The sequence below is a fragment of the Martes martes genome (assembly GCF_963455335.1).
Source record: "Martes martes genome assembly, chromosome: 2".
Lineage (NCBI taxonomy): Eukaryota > Metazoa > Chordata > Mammalia > Carnivora > Mustelidae > Martes > Martes martes.
The window spans coordinates 70,349,243-70,365,295 of record NC_137889.1 but is presented as its reverse complement, the minus strand read 5'-3'; the positions used below and the strand labels follow the sequence as shown (position 1 = coordinate 70,365,295).

The 16,053-nt window shown below is 34.5% G+C and overlaps 1 protein-coding gene across 1 annotated transcript in view; it reads right to left on the bottom strand.

The window, feature by feature from the left end:
• The window catches only part of NEK1 (NIMA related kinase 1), a 206,528-nt gene that overhangs the window by 173,404 nt on the left and 17,071 nt on the right, over nt 1–16,053 (bottom strand). The window contains exons 5-6 of the mRNA XM_080796317.1: nt 15,049–15,146; nt 2,654–2,737 (exon numbers count right to left, since the gene is read on the bottom strand). Coding sequence (XP_080652443.1) covers nt 2,654–2,737; nt 15,049–15,146 — 182 coding nt within the window. The remainder of the gene's footprint in view (nt 1–2,653; nt 2,738–15,048; nt 15,147–16,053) is intronic.

Sequence of the window (16,053 nt, the reverse complement as noted above, 5' to 3'; positions counted from 1 at the left end):
CTGTAATGAGCACTGGAATTAAATAAGACTGATGAATCACTGACCTCAACCTCTGAAACCAGTAACACATTACATCTTAATTAACTGAATTAAAATAAAAATTTAAAAATGATTATTTTTTTTAAAAAAGTGAATAGACAACCCACAGAACTAGAGAAAATACTTTCAAATTATATATCTGACTAGGAAATTGTATCCAGAAAAAAAGAACTCTTACAATTCATTAGCAACAAAAGACACACTATTTAAAGTACACAAAGTCACATATTACATGATTCCATTTACATAAAATGTCCAGAATAGGCAAATCCATTGAGAAAGAAACTAGATTAGTGGTTTCCAGAGTCTAGGTAGAGAAGGAATGGAGAAGGAATGGAGAGTGATTGCTAACAGTACAGGATCTTTTTGGAGTGATTTAAAAAAAAAGTTCTAGAATTAGAGAGTGGTGATAGTTTCACAGCTCTGTGAATATACGAAAAATCACTGAACTGTAAATTTTCAGTGGGTGAATGTCATCGTATCTGACATAGACCTTCCCCTCCATTACAAAAAAAAAAAAAAAAGCCTGCCTAAAAATTCTAATTACCCTAAATGTAACAAATCAACCTTAAAATTTTCCAAAATTGGAAAAATTTTCCAATAAAATTTGCAATAAAAAACTAGCCAGTTAATTTGCATGCATAAATACATAACTCCAGTGTTCTATCAAACATTAAAGGCAAGAGTTTGTGGAATATTAATTAAACTCCATATCATTCAGGAGACTTAAACTGACACATGTTCACAGTCCAAGATGACACAAAATGGGGATGAGAGGGATAGAGTATAAATGGAATGAAATGGAACTAGGTAGCAGAGGGGTGGGGGACTGGAAGGATGGGGTATAAAGTTCCCATCACAGTTTCTCCTCTTCTTACTACTCACCCTGAGGCTATCAGGCTATATAAGAAGCTGCAGGAGTAAGAAGGAAAGACAGATACATAGCCTTGACACCAGGAAACAAATCCCCTCTGTGCTACCGGGTCTGGGAGTGAGTGAGCCCTAGTGGGGCATCCACGAAAGAAACCTCTATGCAAAGATGAGTGAGCTGTGGGGACAAAACACTTCTCACAAAGAGTGGCCAAAAAATAAAGTCCAATACGCATGAAGAAACCTAATGCAAAAAAAAAAAAAAAGCTAATAAAATAATCAGAACAAGGATTCACTCTAGACAGAATTAATTTTGTGAAACAATCCAACCAGAACTTTAAAGTAAATGTTTAGGAAATTGCAGATAGAGGCCCCTGGCTAGCTCCGTCAATAGACCATGGGATTCTTGATCTCATAGTGGGTGTAGAGAGCCCCACATTGGGTGTTGAGATTACTTAAAAATAAAATCTTAAAAAAAATTTTTTTTCATTGGGGAGGGTATGTGCTATGATGAGTGCTGTGAAATGTGTAAACCAGACGATTCACAGACCTGTACCCCTGGGGATAAAAATACATTATATGTTTATTAAAATAAAAAAATTAATAATTCAAAAAAAAAAAAAAAATTTTTTTTAAAAGAAAATTGCAAAGAGATAAAGGAAGTCCACTTAAGAAGAACAAGACATTATGAAACAAAAACCAATCACAGTTGGGCACCTGGATGGCTCATTCATTCAGTCAGACACTATTTAGTGTCTGACTCTTGGTTTTGGCTCAGGTCATGATCTCTCAGTCATGAGATCGAGCCCCGAGTCAGGCTCTGTGCTAAGTGTGGAGTCTGCTTCAGATTCTCTCTCCCTCTCCCTCCCACTCACTCTCTCTCAAATAAATAAAATCTTAAAAAAAAAAAAAAGCCATTAGAGTAAGAACAGATGTATTATGAAAAACCATTTAAAAATCCTGGAGAGAAAGAACAATTTTTTTTTTTTAAGTAAGTAGATAAGCATCAGTTTACACAAAATTTAAAAAGCATTTAGTTAACTGGAAAGTAGGTTGAAAAATTCACCTAGGATGCAACTGAGAGACAAAGAAATAAAATGTGAAAGAACAAATAAGGTACTTGGAAGGGTTAGATTAAGAAGCTCCAGCAGGGGCACCTGGGTTGCTCAGTCAGTTAAGCGCTTGCCTTTGGCTCAGAGGTCATGATCTCAGGGGCCTGGGATCAAGATCCACATCAGGCTCCCTGCTCAGCACCCCCCACCCTACTAGCTTTCTCTCAAATAAATAAAATCTTTAAACAAAAAAAAAAAGAAAGAAAGAAATCATTGGCTTTAAATTCCTAAATAGCAACACTAGAAGCCAAAAAACGAATGATATCTTCAAAATTCTGTAGGAAAACAAATTTCCAACCTAGAAGTTTATATTCAAATTATCATTAAAGCTAGAGAGGTGAATAAGGTCATCTTCAGACATACAATATGCCCAGATATAGACCTTCCACATATCTATTTTTTGTTTTTTTCCATCATTATGAGAGTAAACCCAGAAAGAGGAGGATATAGGAAAAAGGCAGGAGATCTAACACAGGATGCATATAAAGAGGATTTCTAGAATTATAATGAAGAGGGAAGAGAGAACAGATAATCTGATGCAGAATGATTTGGATTCAAAAATTTTAGCCACAAACAATGCTGGTTCAATGCTCATATCCATGTAGAAGTTATTAGTGACAGAATAAACATACCTGGGACTTTATGTCTCGATGAAGAATTTTTCGATCATGTACATGTTTCAAGGCCAAACATATCTGTACAAACCAGTCCAAAATCTAGGGGAGGGAAATCAAATTTGTCATTTCTTCTAAAATTTATATTCCACAGTAGTCTTTCCTTAACAATGAAAGCACTCATAGAATATTTGGGGTTGAGCGGAACTAAGTCCTTAAAAAACAAATTTAGGCTATAATTTTTAAATTTCACTATAATTAATGTTTTTAACATTAAGGAGATAATCAAGCCAACTGACACATTATGTGTAGGGTATGCACTAACTTTCAAATGTAAGAGACTGCTACTGAGCATCTCTTAGAAATCAGAAAATAGAAATTTCCAGAGAAGACTGAAAAATAGAAATACTTTATATTTTATGATACTGTGATGGTGAGTCACTTTATTTTTAAATACATCTTTTTTCTACATAAATAAAAGTCATAAAAGGGAAAAAAATCAGGCTCAAAATTTGGAAGTCATCACTGACTATTCATCTCTTTCCACACTCACCATAGATAAACACACTCTGAAACTAGCTACTTGAAAGTAAAAGAATTTCATTTCTACCCCATTCCTAACACCAAAAGAATTCTAAGTAAATGGCATTTTTAAACAGGAAAAAATTAGACTATAAAATGATCACAGAAAACACAGGTTAATTTCCTATAATCTTTGATTAAAAGACTTTGAAAACAGGACACAAAACCTCTAAATCACAAGAAAAAAGACTGACAGTGTTGAATATATAAAATTTAAAACATATGCATGGCAAAATACATAATCAAGTATAATTAATTATTTAAGAAAATAATTAAAATAAATAAAACAATAACTAAAACAATAGTAACTTGAGAAAAATAAAATAATACACAAGATTGGCCAGAATGTGAGGAAGTAAGTCTTTGCATACCTTGTTTGTGAGAAAGTTAATCACAGTCATTTGGCAAAGTATGTAAAAATTTTAAATTCATATACCATTTGAAAGAGCAACTGGAATTTCAAATTTGTCTTACAGAAACAGCATCACAAATACAAAAAGGATGTGTTAAAGGATATTCATCCCAGCAATGTTCATCAGAGCAAAACATGTATAAACATATGAAGAGGCCTAGTTAAATACACTGTGACATCACTGTACTAGAAATACCATGCAGCCACTGAAAATAATTAGTACTTCCATGTATACTGTTAAGTGAAAAAAAGAAAGTTCTAGAATGGTATGCATCGCATACTCCTAGCATTTTTAAAAGAAATGCTTGTGTATTTTATATACCTAAGCTCCATATAATTGTATATGAGGTATGGTGTTTCTAAGAATGAAAGAAGAAATAAAGGAAGCACAGAAGAATAGCTACCAGTTAACAGTGTTTACACCTCAGAGAAGAGGATTTTCATTAGAAAAAATGAAAGTAACAAACTAATTTTTACTCTTTGCAGTATTTTTTAAAAAGAATATTCCATTTAAAAAATAACTTTTAATTAATTTTCTTTAAAAACAAACTAATCTCCCAGTGCAAATATATATTTACTGAGGACTACACAATTTTTAAGTTTCTTTCTATATTCACACCAGGCACTATAAGCAGAAAATTGAAATACTGTTCTGACTTTGAGTTCACATGGTGGTTGAAATATATTTATAAATAAATACATCTATAATAAAATACTCAAGTTTTATAACAGTGATACGTACATTAAGAGGGAGATTAGTTCAACGAGGCTTAGGAAAAAGTACCAAAAGATAAAAAAAAATAAGCTCAGTGGAGTCTTATTTGTATATGGTCTACCTGTACAACTAGAACACATTTTAGAAACCATGCATGTCTCTTTTACAGATAGGGTTTTTCACTACTATATTTCCCATACCTATATTCCTTTATAATTCGACAAAAATGTATTCAGCACCAATGATATGCCGATAGCTGTAGGAATTGGCAAAAAGGTAATGAAAGAGCTCACAGACCAAATTTATTCTGTAAAGGGTCAGAAAGTAAATCTTTCAGGCTTTGCAGGCCATATTGTCTCTGTTTCAACTCAACTTTGCCACTGTAGAATAAAAGCAGCTATAGATCACTATATGCAAACAAACATAAATGTGGTTTTAATAAAATTTGCTTACAAATACAGACAGTGGTATGAGGTTGGCCCCTATCAAAGACTACTGAGGGAGGGGAGTAAACCCAAAGTAGTAATAAAGAAGCACAAAGAAGGACAGCCTAGAGGTGATAAAATAAAACTGGACAAAGAGATGATTCCACAGCTAAACTTTGATGGGGAGGTATACACAAAGCTGAGAAGAACACATATAAGTATAAAAGCGACATTTCCATTACCTCTGTCTATCCAGTCAAGACTCTTTTTAGGATTTGATTACTTACAGTTGAGGTTGGATAAGAGGAAAGGCCCTCAAATTATAACGTGCTTCTAAGCTCCCCTTTTTACTTCCTTGTACGTATTAATTCATATTAATATTTGTAAAATACTGCTGGGATAATGGCAATTTTTGCTCAAAAGGCTTTCAAATTCTTGTTACAAAATGTAAGCCAGCCAAACACTATATAATAACCATAAACTTGTCTGAATTACAATTTTATGTATATAGCATTATTTTTACTACTATAGATTGCATCAGATCACTAAAACAATACTACATATCACCTTCTCTAATTCAAACTCAAGTTTCTTTGTGCAATGAGATATTTAAAATTTTACTAAAGTATGCTAAGTTCTGATAAATTATTCACTAAAAAAAGTTTGAAAACCTTACAGTGCTAAATATATTAACAGAAAAGTAAAATGTGGCTTTCTATTAGAAGAGTAAATTGATTTTAGAATAAGAACTTACTCTTTACCTTTCTGCATAATGTGCCCAGAAAGCAGATATTCCAAGCCCACCAGAATAATCTTCTCTGATTTGTGCTGACTTTATCTTTTGATTATTTTTTTCAACAAATGTTCCTCATCTATGAGAAAGCTAAGGATCCTTATAATTGCACTGCCTTTATGTATCTTGTTTTCAATTTTTAAATTTTTTAAAAAGATTTTATTTATTTGACTGAGAGAGACACAGCGAGAGAGGGAACACAAGCAGGGGGAAATGGGAGAGGGAGAAGCAGACTCCCCGCTGAGCAGGGAGCCTGACGTGAGGCTCAATCCCATGACCCTGGGATCATGACCTGAGCCAAAGGCAGACGCTTGATGACTGAGCCACCTAGGCACCCCAAATTTTTTAAATTGTAGTAAAACACACATAATACAAAATCTATCATCTTAACCATTTTTGAGTATATACTTCAGTGGTATTAGGTACATTCATACCATGGTACAACTAACACCACCCATCCAACTCCAGAATTCTTTTCATCTTGCAAAGCTGAAACTCTATAACCATTAAATAATAACCTTAATAATAAATAATAACCCATTCCTTTCTCCCCCTAGTCCCCAGGAAACACTATTCTCTACCTTCTGGCTCTACGATTTTGGGTACTCTAAGTGCCTCATAAAGTGGAATCATATGGTACTCATTTTTTTGTACCTGGGTTATTTGACTTAGCATAATGCAGGTTGATCCATGTTATAGTGTATTTCTGAATTTCTTTCCTTTTTAAGGCTGACTGATAAGGAGGTACTTCTGTCATTTTGTTATTGGTTTTTTATATGCCTCATAGTTATTCTGTCCCTCATTTACTACATTACTGTTTTCTTTTGTGCTTAGGTTTCTATAGTGAAACATTTAAATTCATCTCTCATTCCCTATGTACATATTCTATATCTATTTTCTTTGTAGTCACCATTGGGGATTACATTTAACACACTAAATTCACAATACTCTAATCTGGATTTGTACCAGCTTAACTTCAGTAACATACAAAATCTCTACTCCCTAACATCTCTCTGTCCTACTCCTTTCAGTTGCCAATGTAAGAGAATTACATCTTCATACAATTATATCTTTGTTCATGTGTCCAAAAACATAAACTGGTGATGTTTAAAAGTGTATTACTTTCTTAAATTTTATAAAAAAACCAAAATGTGGAATTATAAACCAGTTGCAGTAATATTAGGTTTTAGACTAATTGCATTTTTTAAAATGTGTTTGTCTTTAAATCTGTAGAAAACAAAAATGGGCATTAGAAATCATTATTACATTATCAGCTTTTGTAATTACCCACATATTTACCTTTACTGAGATCTCCATTTCTACATATGACTTCAAGTCCCTGTCTATTGTTCTTTAACTTCCATCTGCAAGACTCCCTATTAGCATTTTCTTCAGTGCAGGTCTAGTAGTCACAAATAACCTCAGCTTTTGTTTACCTGAGAATGTCCCTCATTTTTGAAGGGTGATATTGCCAACTACAGGATTCTTGATTCACGGTTTTTTCTTTTAGCACTTGAAAATATCAGCCCAGTACTTTCTGGCCTCCAAAGGTTCTAGTGAGAAATCTCCTGAAAATTTTGGTGAGGCTCCTCTCACATGTGATGACTCACTTTATTATGCTGCTTTCCAGATTCTTTGTCTTTGACCTTCAACAGTTTGAATCTAATCTGTCTGGTGCAGATCTCATCGGGAGTTTGCTGAGCTTCTTGGATGTTTACATTCATGTCTTTCATCAAATTCAGGGAGTTTTCAGCTATTAGTTCTTCAAATATTTGCTCTGTCCCTTTCACTATGTTTTTTCTGGGACTCCTACAAAGCATAAGTTGGTCAGCTTGATGATGTCCCACAGGTCCCTTATGCTCTGTTCATGTTTCTTCAATCTTTTTTTTTTTTTTTCTGTTCCTCAGACCCAATAATTTCCATTGTCCAAGATTCAAGTTTACTCTTTCTCCTTCCTATTCAAATCTGTTTCTAAATCACTCTAATAAATTTTTCATTTCAGTTATTGTATTTTTCAGCTCCAGAATTTTTTTGGTTTTTTAAATCTTTATTGATATTTTCAATTCATTTATACATTGTTTTCTTGATCTTCTCCACTTAGTACTTTAGTTCTTTGAGCAGCTGAAAGTTGCTTTAAAGTCTTTGTCTAGTAAATCCACCATCAGGTCTTTTTCAGACAGTTTCTGCTGATTTTTTCCCTTTCAATGGGTCATACTTTCCTGTTTCTTCATATGCCTTGTGATTTTTGTTGAAAAGCAGACACTTGAATCTAATAATGTGGTGATGCTAGAAATCAGATTCTTCTTGATCCCCAGGGCTTCCTGTCTTATTTTTGCTAATTACTGTATGGTGTCTCTGCGCCAAGGTTCAGCTTGAGGCGCAAACTTAAATTTTCAGGTCTTTTCCAAGGCTTCATCTTTCTCCGAGTATACATGGTGACTTTCTAATTTCACTTGTGTATGTGGCTGCTTTCAAATACCTTAGTTTTTAATGTCTGTCTCCACAAAGGGAAAAAAGAGAAAAGAAGGGGAAGAAAGAGGGCAGTGGCCCTTTAAGTCCCCTGGAAATCACATCAGCAAGAGGGGTGGGTCTTGCAACAATGGGGGGAGGTACAACAACAATGGCTGCCCACCTCCTTGTTTGCACCTCCAAGATCGAAAATGACAACATTCAGAACACAGATCCCTGACATTTGGAGGACATGGACCTTTTTGCCCACCTTGGTTCCCACAAGGTGCATTCAAATTCCTTCTGGAAAGCCTGCAGGGCTGATTGCCTGGGTGCTGGGAGGTAGGGAATGGGTAGCAGCCACTGTTAACTAGCTAAGAGCTGAAATTGACTGAAAATAACCACAATTTATTATTCAAGCTTTCACTTAGAAATTATATGCTTACAATAGACTCCAGAGATACAAAATAGTTTCATCAGGTAGATTCTATCACAATTCTGTAATTGTGTTGGTAGGAGAGAGAGTCCTCCTGCTTCCTATTCTACCACCTTCCCAGAATCCTCTCCCTCTATATTTATTTTGAAATATTTTGTCACTTTGATTAAACAGGTAACCAAATATGATTTTTCAGGTATATACAGCATTAACAGAAAATATACTATTAATATATTAATTAGCTCAAAACTGTTAAGACTAGCATGGTATGACTTGGCTAATCAACAAAAAAGTTCAGCCTCTCTTAGGTCAAGTTTATGTAGGAAATTACTATTAATATAAATATTGCAGAAAATGCACACTTTATGGGAAGGTTCTAGACATATGCCAATGGCTTTGCTACCTATATTTACCCTTAAGCAAAATATTCACCTTTATCAAATGTCCCTACAGAAAATTTTTATTTTATTATTACTATAAGAAATTAACTACAGACTTTGCCTCAATATGAAACAGGCTTTTGCTTCTGCTGACCAGAGGCTCCTGGAAAGGACCGTACTAAGCACACTGAACTACTGATACTTCAAAAAATAGACTCTTAAGTACAGGCTTCAGAGATGACATTGCTTAAAGTGGACAATGGACTGAGTCAAGATTTCTAGACTTTTTTATAGTCCACAAGCTGACACACATGATGAAAGCAAAGTGTCCCAACACCCAGACAGATAAGAATTACTAGAACTGAATCAACTGAATTAAATGAAATTAAATTGTGGGTACTTGTTTGGAATATGATTGGTATTATTCTTTTTTTTTTTAATTTTATTTATTTACTTGAGAGAGAGAGAGAGAGGGGGGGGCAGAGGGGCAGAGGGAGAAACAGACTCCCTACTGAGCAGGGAACCTGTTGTAGGACTCAGTCCCAGTGAACTAAGCCAAGGTGCCCCAACTAGTATTAGTCTTAATGTCCTATTTTATATTTAATGAACACATGAAGTCCATTTTTTTTTCTTAAGAACCATCTCTAGCCTTCAACTCAGCAGATTATGCTTTCGTAAATTGAATTATCACATATTAAAGTAATGATCTGATTCTCACTGACCCACTCAGAATTCAGAAACAAACAGTTATACTGAGTTTTACTTTTCAGGACAATATTTTAGTTTTCATCAGTTCAATAAAAATCTATACTCCTTGGGGCACCTGGGTGGCACAGTCAATTCATGGGGTCATGATTTTGAGCCCCCCACCAGGCTCTGCACTGTGCAGTTGGCTTGAGATTCTCACTTCCTCTCCCTTTGCCCCTCCCCCAACACATGTATATGCATGTGTGCGCGCGCTCTCTCTCTCTCTCTCTCAAATAAATAAAATAAATCTAAAAGAAAAAAGATTTTTTTTAAAAAGTAAAAAAAAATTATACTCTTTTTTACCAATAATAACTAATCAATTGTGCAACAAAGCCATACCTAGAATGTCTTAATTAAAAATTATTTTCATTCAGTTATGACAAGCCCACACTAAGAAATATATATGGAACCAATTCCTATATCACACTGCCAGGAAACTGCCCTAGTACCTAACTTAGAAGGTCTCGGCAAGGTCATTTCCTAATAGCCAAAAACCATGGATCAATTGGAAACCTTCAGGAATAAAGAAAATCACCCAAATTTATAGGTACCACAGATGAAATCTGCTGGAGAATGTACTGGCCTTAGGACAGAAAAGAAAATAATAGTTTGTATGTTTTTTAAAAATCTAATCCAAGATGCTTATGAGAATGTCTGGAGAGAAATCAATTTTGCAGCCTTAGGAGATGCCCAACACTGCAGAGCTCTAGACTATCAGAAAAAACTCAAGGTATTTATATGCTTCTTTAACACTCCCACTGAACCTAAATATTAGGGCAAACCCATGTGAGATGACCCTTTCCTTTGAGAAAAATATATATTTGGAAATTATATATGATCAAAAGAAAGCAGACTATCAGGAAATTTATCCAAAACTTGGAAATAAGGTAAAAATAGTGGGAAATCGTTTAAATATTTATGTGGGCAAAGGCCACCCAAGGATTATTTAGTTCATTTCATTGCTTACTACTGATTAAAAGGCATAGATTTAGGTCGCTTCCTAACTATAACTTAACTCAACTTCCTAACTTCCAACTATAGAGTTTTGTCCAACAAAGATGCAAACGAGGAAGTATCACTGAAGAGAATGGCTTGAGTAGTTGAAGAATCTTGTTTCAAAGGTCTCGCTCTTCCTACTTCTATTCTAGAAATGGACAAAACCCATCTCAGACTCATGATACCCGGCAGTCTAAAACAAAAAATAGCCTCTGGCCTTTACATTTTTGTGCTGCAAAGTCGGGAAAGTAGTAGGATATAGTAGTAGTAGGATGTTTCTCTTCAAATAATTCCCATTTCAAATAGGCTAAAATACAAAGGAAACAGTCAACAAAACAAAGAGGCAACCTACAGAATGGGGGAAGATATTCGCAATTGACACTACAGACAAATGGCTGATATCCGAGATCTATAAAGAACTCCTCAAACTCAACCCTCAAAAGACAGATAATCACATCAAAAAATGGGCATAAGACATGAACAGACACTTCTCCAAAGAAAACATACAAATGGCTAACAGACACATGAAAAAAATGTTCATCATCATTAGCCATTAGGGAGATTAAATCAAAACCACATTGAGATACCACCTTATACCAGTTAGAATGGCCAAAATTAACAAGAGAGGAAACAATAAGTGCTGGAGAGGATGTGGAGAAAAGGGGAACCCTCTTACACTGTTGGTGGGAATGCAAGTTGGTGCAGCCACTTTGGAAAACTGTGTGGAGATTCCTTAAGAAATTAAAAAGAAAAAAAGAAAAAAGAGATTAAAATAGTGCTACCCCATGACCCTGCAATTGCACTACTGGGTATTTACCCCAAAGATACAGATGTAGTGAAAAGAAGGGCCATCTGTACCCCAATGTTCATAGCAGCAATGGCCACAATTTTCAAACTGTAGAAAGAGCCAAGATGCCCTTCAACAGACAAATGGATAAAGAAGATGTGGTCCATATACACAATGGAATATTATGCCTCCATCAGAAAGGATGACTACCTAAAAAATAAAAAAAATAAAATAATAAAATAAAAATAAAAAAAGAAAGAAAGAAAGGAAGGAAGGAAGGATGAATACCCAACTTTTGTATCAACATGGACGGGACTGGAGGAGATTATGCTGAGTCAAATAAGTCAAGCAGAGAGAGTCAATTATCATATGGTTTCATTTACTTGTGGAGCATAAGGAATAACATGTATTGGGAGAAGGAGAGGAAAAGGGAGTTGGGGGAAATCGGAGGGGGAGACGAACCATGAGAGACTGTGGACTCTGAGAAACAAACTGAGGGTTTTGGAGGGGAGGTGGGTAAGGGTTGGGTAAGCCTGGTGGTGGGTATTAAGGAGAGCACGTATTGCATGGAGCATTGGGTGTGATGCATAAACAATGAATCTTGGAACACTGAAAAAATAAAATAAAGTTTAAAAAAAACAAATAAACTAAAATAAATAATGTTATCTGTGTTAACAAATCATCATTCTGAAGGGTAGAAAAACTATTATTAACTTAAAAGAAAGACTTGCCAAATTCTCATTGTTTATTATGGAATAATCTCAGAGATGGACAAAAATATATAGAGTAGATCTCCATACTAATTTCTAAGATAACAAGATACATATAGGGGCACCTGGGTGGCTCAGTCAGTTGAGTTTCTGCCTTTGGCTCAGGTCATGATCCTGGAGTCCTGGGATCAAGCCCCACATCGGGCTGCCTGCTCAGAGGGAGTCTGCTTCTTCCTCTCCCTCTGCTGCTCCCCCTGAGCTCCTTCTATTTCCTCTCTCTCACTCATTTTCTCCCAAATAAATAAAATCTTAACAAAAAACCCACAAGATACATATATATACATCCATATACATCATTATGTACCAAAAACATTTATCCAACTGCAGAACCAAATCCACAGACTATCAATGTACTTTATAGGAGAATGTTATGAAATCTAATAGTAAGCATTTTTTAAAGTCCAATAAACACAAAGAATAAATGTAAGCACAAGCAATGGAAGGTATTAGATAAAATTCTAATTAAAAACAGCACTCTGTACACTAGCATAGATTATTTGACTTCACCACAATAGTGAAGTTGGCTATGTGGCTATGTGGTATGAGCATCCCTATTAAAGAATGAGAAAATAGTCTCAAAATAGTTAAGTCATTTGTTAACATAACTATTACCAAGTTGATAAGCAGAAAATGATTCAAACACAAGTTCTGAAGTTCTGTGCTCTAATAGGCTTAATTGTGGAAACAGGATAAGTAAAGTGAGAACTATGACATTACCCTATTTAATAGTACTTAACTAAAATAGAATTCAAGATTTCAGAACCTTACCATATTATCAAGTTACTGGCAAGAAGCTACAAGTCTCCATCAACAAAGTATTATCAATTGATTAGTTGTGCCCATTAATTTATGGATACAGTTTTCCTAAGTATCCTAAGAGGACATCAGTGAAAATTGTAATCTCTGCTCCATAGTAAATGACAACCTTGTTGGGGAAACAATTATAATGTGAAATTATTCAGCATACATTAAGGGTGCATGATGCAGTAAATTAAGTGTAGACTTGGATGAATATCAATGCAGCATTATACAGCAGAAGCAACAAATGCACAGAAAGCAAAACAAATGATCAGAAACTGTACTAAGGGGAGAAATAAAACTGAATAAGATGTAACACAACAGATACGCATTTAAAAATACAAGACAGTGACAGCCATTCTGGAAAAATACGCAGATATCAATTAAAGATATTAAAATAGCAGCCTATGGATGGGAATGAAATGAAAATAGAATATGAACAAATAAAAAAGCACAAGCCTTGCTACAATGGGATATAATGTAGCTATTAAAACTAATATAACTGATCTACACAGAGGAACATGTGACAATAATCAAGATAATTTTTTAAATAAAAGCTGCATTTTTTTCCGTATTATAAATAACATTTTCCTTTCTAAATTGTTTTGAGTATAGCTGATATACAGTGTTACATTAGTTTCAGATGTACAACATAGTGATTTAGCAAGTTTGTACATTATGCTATGTTCACACATGTAGCTACCATTTGTCTCCATACACTGCTGTCACAATATCACAGACTATATTCCTTATGCTGTGCCTCTTATTCCAATGACACATTCATTCCACAAATGGAAGCCTGCATCCCCCAGGCATCTACACCCATTTTGCCCTACCCCTCTTCCTCGCTCCCCCCTCACAACCATCAGTTTGTTCTATTTATAGGTTGGGATAATCAAGATAATTTTTAAGTGACAAAAGCAAGACAGATACGCTATGTATAATATCCCCTTTCTGAATATGTGTGCCTTGATGTATATATTTCCATGTACAAGTATGAAGAAGAAAGCCTAGAAGAATGTACAAAACTAAAAACAGTGGTAATCTTCAGAGACAGAACAGTGGGCAAAGAATTATTTCCATTTCTGAACCTTTTAATAATTGTACAATTTAAGTTTGTAAACAAATATTAAATAAATTTTGGAGTTAGACAGAAGTAGGTTCAAACACTGACTATATGATTTGGGGCAAGCTACTTAACCTCTGTTAGACTTCTTACCTATTAACAAAGAAAACTACACTAATTCATGGGGGATTATAAAATTTAAGAGAAACAAATACAACACTCTTAGTACAGTGTTTCCCCCATTCCCTTATGTAAAAACACACAAGTTAAGAATGGGTGATAATGAGAAATGCAATAGAAATTTAGAGAAGGAAAAGATCACAGAAGATTAGAGGTGGTTAAGGAAAATCAAAGGAAAGGCTGGGACTTGAGCTGAGCTGTAAAAAAAGAAAAAAAAAGGTAGAATATTAGTAAGAGAGTTGGCAGGGAGGTATTACTAAAGTAAAAGAAATAATAGAATAACTACATAGGAAGAAGAATGAGATATATGAGCATGTGTTCCTAACACAAATAGTGCCTAACAAAATGAATGCTCAATAAATATTTGTTAAATAAATGAAAAGGGGGTACACATTAGGTAATACTAGGAAAAAAATAAGACTGCCTTAGTAGGATAAGGTCATATTTTAGAGATCCTTGAAGTCAAAACAGAGATTAGATTTAATGCAGTTGCCAATGCAAGGCTTCCAGAGCTGGAATTACCTAGGAAAGCCACATTTTAGGAAAATGTGGTGTGTTAGCAGAAAGCCAGACAGAATACAGAATACTTAACTAGTTATAATCAATAATTAGGTTATATACATATGTGTTTATTCATACACAAAGGATATAACATACATTATAAATATAATAATATTACTATAGACAGGAAGTGAGATGGAGAAATGACTAAGGTGGAAGCTAATTAGAACAGAAAGATGACTGAGATATTAGAATATGATACCAAACTGTCCTAGTAATTAAATCAAGAATTTTATAGTTACAAGTAAATACATATATAAATTTTGAATTGCTTCTGAATAACAGAGTAAGAGTCAATCTCCTACATGCTAACTCACCTGATCCTCTTGAAACAAAATGCCTTTCTGAGCATTAATTCGTTTAAACAGATCGCCCCCTTCACAGTAATCCATCACTATGTAGAGAGAGCCATTTTCTACAAAATATAAACATGACATTTCATTTTTTATTTTTTAAAAATCTTTTTAAATTAAGTTTTTTTGTGTGTGTTCTAAGATTCATTCTTTATGCATCACACCCAGTGCTCCATGCAATATGTGCCCTCCTTAATACCCACCACCAGGCTCACCCAACCCTTACCCACCTTCCCTCCAAAATCCTTAGTTTCTCAGAGTCCTCAGTCTCTCATGGTTCGTCCCCCACTCCAATTTCCCCCAACTCCCTTCTCCTCTCCTTCTCCCAATGTCCTCCGTGTTATTCCTTATACTCCACAAGTAAGTGAAACCATATGATAATGTAAGTCAAAAGTACAGCTAAATTAAAGGTACTTAAGGGTTTACTAAAACACAGTGATTAATTATGTTCCACTAAAAACAGAACCACCTTCAAAAGAATTAGAGTACAAAATCAAGGTACACTGCTTATACAGATTGTATGATAACCTGATTTAACAGGCAGCTCTATCATCAATGATTTTCTACTAAGAATACAGCATCTTATTGAATAGCATATCCACAATGATCTAAACATCTCTGGAATACAGACAAAATGCAGATAAATACACTTGGTTTCATTTAATAGACAGATTTCCTTAAACATCATCTATAAAAAAATGTTTTTCTACCAATTTGTCAAAGATAGGTTATAACTTGGTTTTCAATTTACCATTACTTTTCAGCTTTGTTTCATCCACTTAATCAATTACTTTCTAAACAAATAACAGATGTTGCAATGAACTCTGAGGATTCAACAGTGAATAAGAATGTACAACTGCTGGAGCTTTCTTTGATTTTACTTCTATTTTTAAAAATTAGATATAATCTGTGAGCAACATGAAAATATGGCAATACCTTATTTCTCTTTATGTCTCAGTCCACAGAAAG